Source organism: Fusarium verticillioides, chromosome 6 (genome assembly GCF_000149555.1).
Source record: "Fusarium verticillioides 7600 chromosome 6, whole genome shotgun sequence".
Lineage (NCBI taxonomy): Eukaryota > Fungi > Ascomycota > Sordariomycetes > Hypocreales > Nectriaceae > Fusarium > Fusarium verticillioides.
The window spans coordinates 1,136,238-1,150,660 of NC_031680.1; the positions used below are offsets into that span (position 1 = coordinate 1,136,238).

At 49.2% G+C, this 14,423-nt stretch overlaps 5 protein-coding genes across 6 annotated transcripts; 4 read left to right on the top strand and 1 right to left on the bottom strand.

The window, feature by feature from the left end:
• Positions 1 to 3: 3 nt before the first annotated feature.
• On the top strand, positions 4 to 1,328 carry FVEG_15059 (hypothetical protein). Of its 2 annotated transcripts, XM_018904151.1 has the most exons (2): positions 4 to 71; positions 277 to 1,328. In XM_018904151.1, exons 1-2 carry the CDS (start codon positions 66 to 68, stop codon positions 541 to 543), a joined length of 273 nt encoding a protein of 90 aa, XP_018745886.1. In that variant the 5' UTR covers positions 4 to 65; the 3' UTR covers positions 544 to 1,328. The 2 variants fall into 2 exon arrangements, with proteins under 2 accessions (XP_018745886.1, XP_018745885.1); XM_018904150.1 differs by lacking the exon at positions 4 to 71 and having other exon boundaries at positions 80 to 1,328.
• Positions 1,169 to 2,519, bottom strand: FVEG_02427 (ATP synthase mitochondrial F1 complex assembly factor 2). The gene is made up of 2 exons (XM_018889683.1): positions 2,166 to 2,519; positions 1,169 to 2,113 (listed from the first exon to the last, which is right to left on the bottom strand). The coding sequence occupies exons 1-2, from the start codon at positions 2,467 to 2,469 to the stop codon at positions 1,314 to 1,316; spliced, it is 1,104 nt and encodes a 367-aa protein (XP_018745884.1). The 5' UTR covers positions 2,470 to 2,519; the 3' UTR covers positions 1,169 to 1,313.
• Positions 2,520 to 3,064: 545 nt separating this feature from the next.
• FVEG_02426 (hypothetical protein) lies at positions 3,065 to 6,522 on the top strand. Its single transcript, XM_018889682.1, has 5 exons — positions 3,065 to 3,205; positions 3,272 to 3,582; positions 3,638 to 4,955; positions 5,006 to 5,818; positions 5,869 to 6,522. The coding sequence occupies exons 1-5, from the start codon at positions 3,130 to 3,132 to the stop codon at positions 6,099 to 6,101; spliced, it is 2,751 nt and encodes a 916-aa protein (XP_018745883.1). The 5' UTR covers positions 3,065 to 3,129; the 3' UTR covers positions 6,102 to 6,522.
• Positions 6,523 to 8,479: 1,957 nt separating this feature from the next.
• On the top strand, positions 8,480 to 9,080 carry FVEG_02425 (hypothetical protein; the record flags this gene model as incomplete). The annotated part of the gene is made up of 3 exons (XM_018889681.1): positions 8,480 to 8,626; positions 8,699 to 8,723; positions 8,914 to 9,080. 3 exons carry the CDS (start codon positions 8,480 to 8,482, stop codon positions 9,078 to 9,080), a joined length of 339 nt encoding a protein of 112 aa, XP_018745882.1.
• A 2,664-nt stretch (positions 9,081 to 11,744) lies between these two features.
• FVEG_02424 (hypothetical protein) lies at positions 11,745 to 12,653 on the top strand (the record flags this gene model as incomplete). The annotated part of the gene is made up of 2 exons (XM_018889680.1): positions 11,745 to 11,785; positions 11,843 to 12,653. The coding sequence occupies 2 exons, from the start codon at positions 11,745 to 11,747 to the stop codon at positions 12,651 to 12,653; spliced, it is 852 nt and encodes a 283-aa protein (XP_018745881.1).
• Positions 12,654 to 14,423: the final 1,770 nt, after the last annotated feature.

Consider the following 14,423-nt stretch of genomic DNA (forward strand, 5'->3'; position numbering starts at 1 on the left):
TGGGGCGTTGTTTTGCGCATAAGAAGGCTCTGTTGTGTAACTTGTTTCTATTCAGAGCATGTCTTATGCTGGTGAGTCTCTTCTCCCTAGCTCACAAGAGACATCTATTATTTGTCTCTGTCTAACAATGGCTTTCTCTACGTTGAATCAGAGTGCCAATTCAAGGCTCGCTAGCCGCCCCCCCCATGTCTCACGTCACAGACGTGATCGATTCAGCTTGGCTCATTTATCATGACTCCGCCTCTCTTCCTAGCAACCAGGCTAACCCCAACCAAGCAGATCTTCGGTCATTTCCCAATGAGACTCGCCGTCCTAGCCGTCTTCCTGATCACAAGAAGCACAGCAATCACTGTAGTGTCTTGGCCAGTTGAAGGATGCAGTGTGGCAATAGGGCTAGGCTCTAGCCTTCAGCTTAAAAATCAGAAGAGTAGGCGGCTTGCGCGGCCTTTTGTAGTGGATGATGTCCTTGAAGCTCAATTGGGATTAGGGATCTCAGCCCTTGGCGATTTTGTCCCTTGGCTCTGCGCCTTGTGCCACAGTTGAAAGAACCGCAACAACGGACATTTGGTAGAATGAGAGAGAGAGGCTTGGGGGAAATACGACATGTTATGTACATGCTTATTCTTTGGTCGCATAAAAGTGAAACGTTAGATGCAAACCAGTGAAGCAATTGGGCACACAATCAAGCATGACCCTGTTGTTGTTTGTGGAAATTAAGCTCACGGATGCCGATTCTTGTGGTTGCAAGAATTAAACGATCGGAAGTTTATCTACAGTAACGTTCGGTTGATCTCCCACCTCATTTCTCAAGCATATCCTAGCCTGCCACTCGATGATCAGAGTTTTTACCCGAATGCACTGGCGCGTGTCTGTTTTACTACTTTATTTGGGCAGATGGCTCTCAGCCCTGGCGTGGAATCCTTGTTCGCGATGCCCATGTAGGGTAGGACATCATGACTTTTCAAGATCACATTGACGATGAGCAAGCCATGTACAACGACGTTTACGCTTAATGACACGCAAGCCACTTTGCTACGAGTCCCAACGGGCGGCCTCATTGAAACTCAATGTTGCAGCGCGTTCTTGGAACGCAGAAAGGGGCTATGAACAGGCGTGCTGAGGATATTAGCTAACGACTTGACGAAAGTTGGAGACAGAGACATAAGGATGAGAACGCAAGACAGGTAATCCTCAATGTGTTTAATTTTTATCTACCTAGTCAATTTTAGGGGCTCCAAAACCTTTTTATCTAGCTGGTAATTTACAGGTCGTTATATTTTACAAGTCATGCCATCTATCCAGTCTCATTTTATTTACGCCTTCAAACCTGTGCCAGACACCAACAGTGCAACGCTGCCTAGCTGTCTTCTCACATCCTCCTTGTTAACATCATGGGTATCCTCGACCTCTCCCCACTGTCCAGTCTGCCAGTCAACTTCAAGGCTGGTAGCGACAGCGGCTTCTTCGACACCAAACTTCTTGCCAGGGTTCAAATGACCCCTTGCAACTGACCCCTCGGTCCACTCAACAACGAATCGTGCAGCAGCAATGAGACTCTTGCCAGCCAATGTGGCACGCTCGAGTCCAGCAATCTCGAAAGCATCGAGACCAGTGATCCAGCCTTGAACGATCTCGCGAACTCCAGGTGCCTGTGACTGAGGCAAGATGGAGTGACCGTCTAGGACTGGGTTGATGGTGATGCCTGGCCAAACATGTGTTGTCAGGAAAGACACAATCTCCTCGGCTGTGCGCTTCTGTACATCTCGTAGCGACTCTCCAGCTTCATTCTTGAGATCGTGCGCTCCTGCAGGAGGGTTCCAGCAGAGAATGGAATCGGTATCGAGGTATCGTAATAATGTTGTAGCAATGGCATCTCGGACCTCTGAGATTTCGCCCCCAGGCGTGTTATCAGCCTCGGCGATATCGAGAGCTCGGCATGCAAGACTTGTAAGAGGGATCAAATGATGTCTTGTAGCATCTTGTGCAGAAGTCAAAAGATCCCATTCGAGGGCGAGAGCGGAAGCAAGATCGGGCTTGGTGATGGGAATTCGAACGATCTCCTTTGACACAGGGTGTCTCAACGGTCGAGTATCGAGGAAGACTTGAAGAGCATCTGTATCTCATCAGCATACGCTTTGATGGTGGGGTAAAAGTATTTGTCTTACCGTCAACTTCCTTCACAGAAACATCTTTCCAGAATCGCTTCTTCAAACCACCGCCTCCCTTTCCAGAACTGGCATTTCGAAGCTCTTTAGCATTCTTGAGCATCTCAGCCTGCTTTCTCCGCCTCGCAACTCGCTGATGGACATTTTCGGCGGGTTGGATCGGTGGCTCAGGTGGCGGGCCAGTGCCAACCACTGGAGCGACATTGGCGGCCTTGAGAACGGTCGAGTGAATTGGGCGGACAAAGGCCGGACGCTGGACGAGCCGAGGCGCAATGCGAAGTGGTACTCGTGTCACAGACTTCATCCTGGGCGACAAGTTGGTTCGTGGATTGAGGTTGAGAGAATGAAGCTGGGGATTTAATGCGACCCGGAAAATTGGGTCCGGCTGGAAGTTTAGAGTGGGCGGATGGATTCAGGGTCGACATGATGTCACCTTTTGAAGATGAGAGCTATGGAAAAGGCCTCAGGAACTCTTTTTTGACATATAAATATGATAATAATAATGTATTACACAGTCTCTAGTAGTTATCCAAGCTATTAGGAGACGTTAGAGCATCAATATAAGTTTAATTGGGCATTTGAAACGCTGCGGGTACCTGAAGCTGTCGTGCTCCATTCTCCAGCAGCAACCTTGCCTTAGGACGGTGGCCATACCAATGGGACAATAGGATATGAAATTGCCAAATATATGAGAGATGCAAAGATGAAAGACACGAGAGAAAGCTTAATCACTATAAAAGACCGAAGATTTGGCAATTGACCTTCTACCGTCGACCTCCAAGCTGAAGCCAATGCCAAAGTTGACACGAATCCCCGTCCGATAAGGGGCTGATAAGATCACGTGATGCGGCACCACTCATCCCTGAAGCGTAACTGCGACGTGGTGATTCTACCTTAGGAGCGCCTCGACCGCAACCTCAAGTCTCCCTCGACCAAACCTTTTACCTCAACCCAGTTGCCCAGCATGAGTTACGGCAAGAAGGACGAAGACGCCGACCTCGGGCTGGTCAAGGTTGACCGAACTCAAGTCTTCCAAGAAGGTCCGTCTCCCACAATCGCCTTATTCCTATTCTCCCCCCTCACAGTGAAGCTAAATAGTTCAACAGCACGACTCTTCAACAGCTCCCCTATTCAGCCTCGACGATGTCGCATTTTGCTTACCAAGATCGCTCTCCTTCTCTACACAGGAGAGAAGTTCCCCACCAACGAAGCTACAACCCTCTTCTTCGGTATCTCGAAGCTCTTCCAGAACAAGGATGCCAGTCTCCGACAGATGGTCCACCTTGTTATCAAGGAGCTCGCCAACTCAGCTGAGGATATTATTATGGTTACCAGCACGATTATGAAAGATACTGGCGGCAGCACCGACGCTATCTACCGACCCAATGCCATCCGCGCCCTCTGCCGTATTATTGATGTAGGTTGCTTTGCCGGCAGATACACCGACACCCCTGGAAGCTGACACTGTGAAGGCCACGACCGTGCAATCGATCGAACGAGTTATGAAGACCGCAATTGTCGATAAGAACCCCTCCGTATCATCTGCCGCCCTCGTTTCTTCATACCACCTCCTTCCCATTGCCAAGGATGTCGTCCGACGATGGCAGAGCGAGACCCAGGAGGCCGCTGCTTCCAGCAAGTCCTCTGGTGGCTTCTCCCTGGGATTCTCCACCTCAAGCAGCCAAGTTCCTATGAACCACTCGACCATGTCGCAATACCACGCTGTCGGACTCCTATATCAGATGCGCATGCACGACCGAATGGCCCTTGTCAAGATGGTTCAGCAATTCGGCGCTCCTGGTGCTCTCAAGAACCCCGCTGCTATCATCATGCTGGTTCGACTTGCTGCACAGCTCGCTGAGGAGGACGCTTCGTTGAGGAAACCCATGATGCAGCTTCTCGATGGCTGGCTGCGACACAAGAGCGAAATGGTCAACTTTGAGGCTGCCAAAGCTATCTGTGACATGCGAGATGTTACTGATGTTGAGGTAGCGCAAGCTGTCCACGTTCTTCAGCTATTCCTCACCTCTCCCCGCGCTGTTACCAAGTTCGCCGCTCTCCGAATCCTCCACAACTTTGCCAGCTTCAAGCCTACCGCCGTCAACGCCTGCAATCCCGATATCGAGCTTCTCATCTCCAACAGCAACAGATCCATTGCCACTTTCGCCATCACCACGCTCCTTAAGACCGGTAACGAGGCCAGTGTCGACAGGTTAATGAAGCAGATTTCCACCTTCATGTCCGAGATTACCGACGAGTTCAAGATCACAATTGTGGAGGCTATCCGAACCTTGTGCCTCAAGTTTCCCAGCAAGCAAGCTGGTATGCTTACCTTCCTCAGTGGTATACTGCGCGATGAGGGTGGATACGAGTTCAAGAGGGCTGTTGTGGAGAGCATGTTCGATTTGATCAAGTTTGTCCCTGATTCCAAGGAGGATGCGCTCGCCCACCTCTGCGAATTTATTGAGGATTGCGAGTTCACTAAGCTGGCAGTCCGCATTCTTCACCTTATCGGTCTCGAGGGTCCCAAGACCGCTCAGCCTACCAAGTATATCCGATATATTTACAACCGAGTTGTTCTTGAGAACGCCATTGTGCGAGCTGCTGCTGTCACTGCCCTCGCCAAGTTCGGTGTTGGCCAGAAGGACCCTGAGGTTAAGAGCAGTGTCCGTGTCCTCCTCACACGATGTTTGGATGATGTCGATGATGAGGTCCGTGATCGTGCTGCCCTCAACCTGAAGCTCATGAATGAGGAGGATGATGAGATGGCTGCTCGATTTGTCAAGAATGGTGAGCATGAATTAACAGATGACTGTGGATTACTGCTAATGCGCAAACAGAGAACATGTTCTCTCTTCCATACTTCGAGCAGCAGCTTGTCCTCTACGTCACATCAGACGACAAGTCCGCTTTCGATAGTCCTTTCGATATTGCCAAGATTCCTGTGGTTACTCGGGAGCAGGCCGACGCTGAGGACCGATCCAAGAAGCTGATTGCCACTGCCCCTACACTCAAGGCTCCCAAGGTTGGCCCCACCAAGCCTACCGGAGCCGAGGCTGTTGCTTCTGCCTCTGCTCAGGCTCAACGGTATGCCCAGGAGCTGCTCGAGATCCCCGAGATGAAGGAGTTTGGCAGTGTCCTCAAGTCTTCACCTGTTATCGAGCTTACTGAGGCCGAGACTGAGTACGTTGTCAGCCTGGTCAAGCACATCTTCAAGGAGCACATTGTCCTCCAATATGAGATTAAGAACACCTTGCCCGACACTGTCCTTGAGAACGTCTCCGTTGTCGCTACTCCCGCAGACGAGGAGGAGCTCGAGGAGGTCTTTATCATACAGGCTGAGAAACTTGCAACTGATGAGCCCGGCAAGGTCTATGTCGCTTTTAAGAAGGTTGGCGGCGAGGCTTCCCTGCCCATCTCTACCTTCTCCAACGTCCTCAAGTTCACCAGCAAGGAGATCGACCCCTCAACAGGTGAGCCCGAGGATTCCGGCTACGATGATGAGTACGAGGTGGCCGAATTCGACCTTGCTGGCAGTGACTACGTCATTCCCACATTCGCTGGCAACTTCAGCCACATCTGGGAACAGGTTGGTGCTTCTGGAGAGGAGGTCACAGAAACCCTCCAATTGAGCGGTATGGAGAGCATTGCGGGTAAGTCGATTGCTGAGTTCATAGAAGACATGGCATTAACAATTTCACAGACGCTACAGAGCAGCTTACAAAGGCTTTGTCGCTCCAGCCTCTCGAGGGTACTGATGTGCCCGTCAACCAGACCACCCACACTCTCAAGCTTCTCGGCAAGACAGTTGGTGGAGGTCGGGTGGTTGCCAACGTACGGATGGCTTACTCATCAAAAACTGGTGTCACGACAAAGATCACGGTGCGAAGCGAAGAGGAGAATGTGGCTGCGCTAGTCATCGCGTCGGTCGCTTAGAGATGAACAACAGAAGCAAAGCGGGCGTTGAAAGGATCATGATGTATCGAAAGCTTTGTCTCGGTTTTAGACATACCGTACAAGTGTGGCAGTAATGTGATTATTTACGATTCGTTTCCTTGTTCTGGAATCATGATTGTCACTTGGGAGGGTTAGAGGCTCGTAAAAGTGATGGAGATATTTATTGGGTGGTTAGAGGGAAGCGAAGAAGGTATAAGAGCATGTTTTTATCAGAGCATGGTTGTTGGGGCCATGTTTTTGTTGCAAAAAGACGGAATTTACCTAGTTAAGCCTGAGGCTGTGATATGTGACTTGACTTGAAGTGAGGTACAACAATTACCTACAAGCACAATACGGGACATGCGGCTTGTGTTTAATACCAGATGCTTCCGCATTTTTGGTATGTTGGTGTAGCCTAGGGTGTCTAAGTCTATGTTTGCACATGGTGGTATGGTCTTGATGCTTGTGGTCTTTGTTGGTGACACAGTTTGCTGAGCGAGTGCGTGTTCAAGTCACAGCATTAGACTATATGTCTAGCATATGATTGCGCACTTATGGCAAAGGTACTCGGGTTAGTATACAGGCTCATGTATCTCTTGCTATGTGTTTGTGTAACCTTTTCCATTTTTGGCCGAGTGACGTTGGCAAGGGAAAATGCTGTTGGTACGCTGTTACCCACGTTATGCCAAGTTTTACTTAGGCAACGTCACAGATAGGAGAAGTGATTGGGGACAACGGGCGATTAGTGAGTGTGGTATACTGCGGCTACTGACGTTGATATCGTTGAGATGTCAGTGTTGGCAGAGCAAATGATCACTTGTATTGGTTCGTGCAACATATGGAAGAGGCGAAGAAAGAAGCCTTTTGCCGTTTGGGACATATTTTCCATTTGCCAAAATAGTAACAAGCATTTCAGTTTCGTGACGAGTTGGCACCCCTTTCGGAAGAAAACCAGACTCCCACTGACCCTCTATATGCGGTCCTGAGGTATGTATATCTCATTGCTTCCCACTTCTTCCTTTTCCTTGAGCTGTCATTGCCCCCTGACTTATATACAACATATACGCTTACAATCGGGCAATTCAACCTTCCGTGTTAGTCTATATTTATAACATTGGCACTGTATATCGCATCTGGCGTTGTGCTGGCGCAGTAGGATCGTTGATTTCGTTACGTATGTCTTAGGAACTGACAATCTCTGCAGGAAACTGCAGACGAGGTTCTCATGTATCACCTGGATATGAGAAGGAAGCGCCTAAATCTATTATAATTGAACACTATGTCTCTTGTCCCTATGCTGAAGCGCCCTGAAGTGTCTTTCGTCTTCGCCGGAGACAATAGGCAATTCAGGTCTCTCACGACTTGGCTCGCGAGGGCTAGCAGTCGGTATGATGCCGTTGAGACAGCTGTGATGTTACCAATGATGGAGAGGCATGGAAATGATGTAGTATAGATCTAGTGGGTGAAGAGCGAGCCTCGGGCTGAGTCTACCATCCGGGATACGCACGTGCTTCCCGACCTGGCTGGATCACGTTGACTGGAATATCTTCACTGGAAAGTGAGGCAAGACCTGAGCTTCCATCTCACTGTTTCCTTCTTGTGTCTCTGGGATCCTGCAAGTATATATAAGAAGGGTAAGCTTCTAGCATCCAACAATCCTACAAAGCAAGTTTGCGCCGGCTAATGTATCAATATACATACACAGGGAGCGCTTGACCAAAGATCCTGCCTGGAGATAAGAGATGTATAGCTATCTCGTTTCGTGGTGATGATATCTTCAGTCAAACTCTTTCAAATCGCCTCGCGGTTCAGGAAAACACGCAAGAGACAAAGAAAGCAACATGTTGTTGGCCTATGGACTCAGTTTGGAACCGTCCTGAAGACCAAATTTCCCTTCGAGCCCCTTGCAGCTTTCCAATTAACAAGATATGGCATGCATCTCCTGGAAGATGCTGGCCACCAGGCGCTGAGTTTTTGGAAGTAAGCCCTGGGAGGAACATACGACAGCCACGACAAAGGACTTTCCCAGTATGTATTGACTTGTCCCCCAAGAAGCATTCCAACCGTGGGGTCGAAGCATGCTGTATCCTTTCCAGAGATGCCGACACGCCGACCTAAAAACTTGATTTGAAGCATTGAACCTGGGACAAGATACTTTCGAGGGATATATAGGCGAAGGGAGTATTAATCTTGACTTGAAAGATCCTCCCACACTATTTGTAGGGAACGAGGAGGGGCATATATAAACCGCGAACTAGAAGACGTTTGCTTAGCCTCGAAGTACATGGTATAAGCCCATCATATCTGGTGATCTTACTCACGCAATGTTCTTATAGGAAAATGTACTCGATAACATCACAACCCTCGCCAGAGCAGGAATGCCTCACCTACGACCTTTGCATTCTGCTCCATACGTGGGTCAAACCGTCGATGCTATAAGGAAGGCCGACAATAACAAGGTATTCGAGCAGGGAAACCGAATTGGAGATGGCGGCAAGGGTATTCTGGCCAGGGAGAAGCAAAAGGTACGACATAAGTTCGGGCTGTCTGCTCTGCTTTGGGGTTAACATTATTCCTCTACTGGATTCAGCAGACAGCCTGACAGTCCCCCGTACACCGCTGGTAGAAGGGAATCCCATACTGTCAAGAGGCAGAAATTCATTAGGAGCAAATGCTCCCACCAAAGAGGCAGGGATGAATCAGATCTGGCCCGCCAAGGAGAAGCAAGGACTCACCTACCTGGTAGTGTGCATCCTGTCACGGTAAAGGGCACTCAGGAAAAGACTCCCCATAGCTTGCCGTGACCTCTCAGTATTAGGAAGATTGGAAGCTCGCATGCGTGTTGATTCAGAAGCCAATAAGTATACGGCTAGCGGAAAGTCTTCAGCTCTCGGTTCAGAACAGACTCTATTCGCTTGTTCGTCCAGGGCCGCTATGGCGGCAGTGGAGTGCTTCATCGCTGACCGACATGACGCTTAGAGCAACTGGTGTGATGTCACCAAGAACATGTCGGGGAACCTTTCGAATACCGACAGCAAGATTGTCTAATCATAGCCAAAGCTAAGGTCTGCCTGCCCGAGTCTCCGTTGGTCTGGCACAAATTTTGGTACTTGAGAGAAACCTTGTCAACACATCCCCCAATCTTCCAGATTGCCTGGGTATAAGAATGTGATCAACAAGAAGATGTTTTCAAGATCCCCGTGCCGCAATAAGATGGTGGGTGTAGTCCAATGGAAGCAAGTTCACATGGCTTTCGAGACTCAGGGGTAAGGGGAGATCGTAGTGAATCCGTCAAAAAGAACGGGACAAACCGCCGATCTACATTCGAACCAAATCGGTGATGCCACAGCAGTTTATTGAGATGAAATTGGAGTTGGAATATGCTGGACTCTCGGTGGTGGGTTTGGAAGGACGCAAACGAAGTTAAGAAGGGACGGTCTTCCGATGGCATTCTTCTCTTGGATCCATGGAGCGGTTCGGCCGGATGGGGCAAAGGTTGGGAGTAACTATGTCTTCTGTTTTGAACTTGGGATGAGCTTCTAAGGGTGGTTTCTTGGAAGTCTGCGAAGACATATTAGTGGCGGGGACTTCGAGGGACATCGGGGATCGTCGACCTTGATCATAGGGGGGAGTATGCCAATGATGGCTACTTAAACAGCGCGGGTCAGCGGTAATGCAACTGAAATGGTAGAATGATAGGAACTTAATGGAATCCTGGCCTCTTATTGGGATGAGGAGAGTACATCTCAAGCCTGCTGGCTTCTTCTACCACCTAGTACCCCCGACAATGAGAAAGGTATTCACTTGGGTAGTTTTACTGTTTTGAGAGTGCCTGCAAGAGTAAGACTGAATAGTGAAAGCCCCTGATGGAGTAGTTACGTCTATACAGGAGAGTGCATGTCTCGGATTAAGAGTGCCCAACCCCTGAGCCTCTTTAACTTCGAGGCTATCGGCTGTTGTCGTTAAACTGTCAAAACAATAGGTTTGTTCCAATAGCGGTAGTCCTGTGGGAATGCAACAGTCTCCAGCGGCGGTCGAGCGTACCGAACTAGGCCAGCCCCTGAGAGTGTCATGACAGAGCTGGAGCGCCGCTGCGGTTCTAAACAAGCTCACATGATGGGCTTCTCTTCCACTGGGAGCGGTAAGGAGGCAATTTATTGACCTCCAAGGTCCAAGTGATTGTCTGGCTAACTCAGGGGCCCTCCGCGGCAACACGGTGCTTCGAACTCGTCTCCTGGGGCGCACTCCTCAATCTTACAACCAATTGCTTCCCGAGGAGGGTGCTTCAAGGTCCATAAGAGTTGGGATAGCTGATGGTGAGGAAGGTACACTTCTTTGCGGTTGTCGTATTAGTCAAGAAGCCATCCCGGCGAGTTGCATACTTGTTGAAGCAGGACTGCTGAAGGGTCCTGTAGCGCGCTCTTGTCAGCAAGGTAGGTTACCAAAGGAACAAATAACGTGTCAAGCAAAGGCCCCTGAGAGACCCAAGTATATGGGAAGGTGGTGACGATGCTCATCTTGCAAAATATGCTAGGTTGGTCTGGAACACAGCGGTTTTCGAGAAAGCGCCTCTAGACTTTGAAGCACCTTGAGGCCTTCCGGAGCCATAAAGGGCACAGCGAAAGGAATGGGAGTTACGGCGAGCTGCAGCATCCGAACTGCCGTCTTGGTAAGGTCCGATGTCTCCCGGTGGCTCAAGACTAGCAAAGAGCTCCAGGGGGCCAAGTATCGAACCGTCACTAAGGAGTTCTACTGCTATGATGTTGCGTTTGGGGAAACAGTGTGATCGATACTCGACCTAGAAGCGCGCTACGCACCGAAAGCACGTCGAGGACTTGCGGTAGTCAGTTACTGCGTACAAGTTGTAGATACCAAAGTGAAAAGTCAGTCAGGGGTTGGAGTATAAATGCATACGAGGTGTTCATGGTCATGACCCTGGTGAGGAGAGTGATAATAAGCATAATTAGAAGGGCGAGACGCGTGTAACGCTTGTCGGAAGTCAGAGTTGTCAGCGTCACTCGAAGGCAACGATGCACAGCCGAGTCATGGATGGGCCTGCTTCATCCCCCTCCAACGCAGATGCGAAGGGATGATAATTAAAGGTCAATAAGAGCATTAAGAAGCGACGACAAGCTGTGGATGAAGATTGGGAGACAGGGTGGTAAGATATGCTGGACTGTATGGAGGGGGATGATAGCAGGGAGCGCACATACACATTCCTGTAAGGGCATGGGGCCTGTAGACAAGCACTCAGTGCTCATGCAGGATGATTTTAGAGGACCAGATACCTGGATTGCAGGAGAGTAGCGTATGAGTGTTTGGTTTAGGAGGCCAATGACGTTTTGTTAGTGTGGTGTGCCTTGTAAAATAGGTCACCAGGGCACCGATGCCTTTTTCGTCACACGTCAAACCGCACTACCTACTGTATATCAAAACATTTCTCTCGCGTTCGAGCTTCTTCTCCTCTCTCCTCTTTTCACCTTCAAAACATTCCTCGACTTCCGCTCGAAGTCAACCTCTTCACGTTACTGCAACAACAAACAAAAGCGTGAGTGGCCTTTTCACTTCTTCTTATTCTTTGTTTCTTTTTGCGTGTGCTGAAGTTAACTTAGGTCACTGCCTCCACTCCAAGGCATAGCAAACATGCAGGAACCTGGACCTGCGGAGCGACTGACTGGCGAGGGGTAAGTTGACACTTCTACCAACTTACGCCAACAAGTACTGACGAGAGATATCCATAGCGCCAAGGTTGCCATCTACTTTGGTGCCATGCAGGGGGGCGAGATGGGCCCTACTGTCGAGTACGTCCACGCCGAGGCGATTCTCCACACGTGCCCTGAATTCCTCCAGAGAGTCACTAAATGGGGTATCATTTCTCTCCCATTCGCTCCCAATGAGACCATCGACGCCATGGTCCGTTTCTTCTACACTGGTAAAGTCCCTTTCCATGAGGTACACAAGTTCACTCTCCGCCCGGACCTCGAAAGTGCCTATGATCTTGCCATCCACATCTATTCACAGGCGGTATACAGCGAAATCACCAAGATGAAGGACCAGGCAACTGAATACATGAAAAGCCTGTTTCAATACATCGAGCCCGCCTACATGCTGGCCTACACCCACAGCGTTCTTGAACCGCTGTACCCCGAGCTCAACTTTAAGTGGGTTGCAGTCCAAGCGGGTCTCGCCAGCAACTACGAAGTCAATGGCAAACTCATGGAGACCATTGATGCTGAGCGTGATGAGGATATCAAGCGTTTCAAGGAATCTGTCGCCCGCCGTGAGCGTGCTTGGACCAAGATCAACAAAGAGGGCGAGGAGGAGGGGGAGTCCGTTGGAGACACCGAGGCCAACGAAGCAACCGAAGTTGGAAACGAAGTTGCTGTCGAGAGCGAAAGTGAAGGCACCGACGCTGGAGAGGCTGAGAGTGAGGCCGACGCTGGGACAGACGATGAGTCCTATGACAGCAACGGAAAGCTCAAGATCATTGGAGCTGACGGTCTGATCAACCTCGACCTGGCCAACTACCCGCCCGGTGTTCACCGCTGGTAAGCCGCAATGGTCTCTAACGACGGATACTTTTTGGAACGATGGATTACGGAAATGTAACGACGAACATGATGAGCTGATGGACATCTAATGATGGTTGCAACAGAACTGACTGACATATGGGGATGAAGTTTGTCAGTATATGAATGATCACGAGGGGTTTTGGGAAGGAGTCTTACCCATGTAATATTAGCTGAGAGTATCCCCCAGAATACAGTCCATCTATGACCTTGTATGCCTTGACCACGTTAATGTTTTGTTCGTGAGAATGCCGAAAGAAGGTGAAGTAGCGGATGGTCCTAGGCTCCAACTGCCGGGATTTCTTCCCATCGCGACCATGCACCAGAGCTACTATAGGGCCGCTGAAAGCTTTGATCTTTGCTTTGTTTTACATTCACAGAAGACTACGGAGATCTTGCAACCATCTAAGGAGATTCACTAGTCACAACATATTGATCCACTGTGGCACTTCTTTCCCAGGATGATTGTAACACACAAAGGGAGTTCAGACATCGTGAGGATGAAGTGACTTGTAACTCCTCGATTCCGAGAGGATGATACATTTGAAGGCAAAGATGCCTACTGTAAATATGTCTCTATCGACTAGAGGCTTTCTTTAATGTTCTTGCGAGATGAAAGCTTCGGTCCCGCTCCTTGTCGAGTGCATGGCTGGAGCCTCAGGTACCAACCAACACTGAAACCATGGATGCCGGAGGAAAGACTCCAGCCACAACAACCGGCCTAAACTGATCTACTGATTGAAAGAACACAAGAAAGAAACAGTATTGTAACATAATTTTGCATTCTACGGCGTCAGCTACATAATAGCACGGCTATTCACCAAGGTTAGATGTTTGTGAATCCATGACCCGGTCCTCGAGTAAGCTTACTACCTTAGGTAGTCACCTCAACAACTACAAGCCGGAGCAAATGAAGTGATTGCTTGGGAATGCTGCACGTGATTGCCGTTTTCTTGGATTTGAACGATAAGTCAGGGGCAATCACAGGGTACAAGGGTTTGCCCAAACAGCCAGCGATGGTAGTTACTACAGATCTCTTGGAGCTACGGCTATTGTTTCACTGACTCCACGACATGAACGGTGCGCCCATAAATCAAGCTCAGTAACTAGATAAGGCTGCGTGCTACGGTGGTTGGTTGTCACTTGGTTGACACTGTATGATGCAGTCCGGGGCGTGAGGCGCTGGAATTGAGTGCCCGATCAAACGGCTCAAACGCGCTGAAAATATGTTATAAGAGCAATGGGTAACTTGCAAAACAATATAAGACAAGAGTCTCCGATACGCATGAAGAATGGTTGAGTACCTAGTCAAAGCGTTGTTTAGAGGAGTGTTCAACTTCTCATCTGCCGAATAGAGCGAACCAGGTCTCACCAGCAACTACCCCATGTTTTGTGACCGAAACCTCTGATGTTCCATCCCATATGTTCCACATGATCATAAACGTGTAATTGGTTTGCATTCTGTTTGTTTGCTTGCCGTTTGTTTAGGACCCACGTCATGTTTTCCAGACAATGACTCCCTGTTACTTATAATCTTCTCTCTCACTTTCTTTCTTCATCTATTTTTTCTACTCAAACAAAAGCATTTCCTCCTTTTATTGACAAGTCTACCCAGTCCCTTCTATCGTATACTGAAGCCAGAGACTAAGTCTCTTCTGAGTTCCTCCTTATATACCTATCCCACGGATCCTGCACATCGCAACTGTTCGCTCTGCAGTAATGCCCTTATGAACAAGCAAAGCAGAGCTCCTCT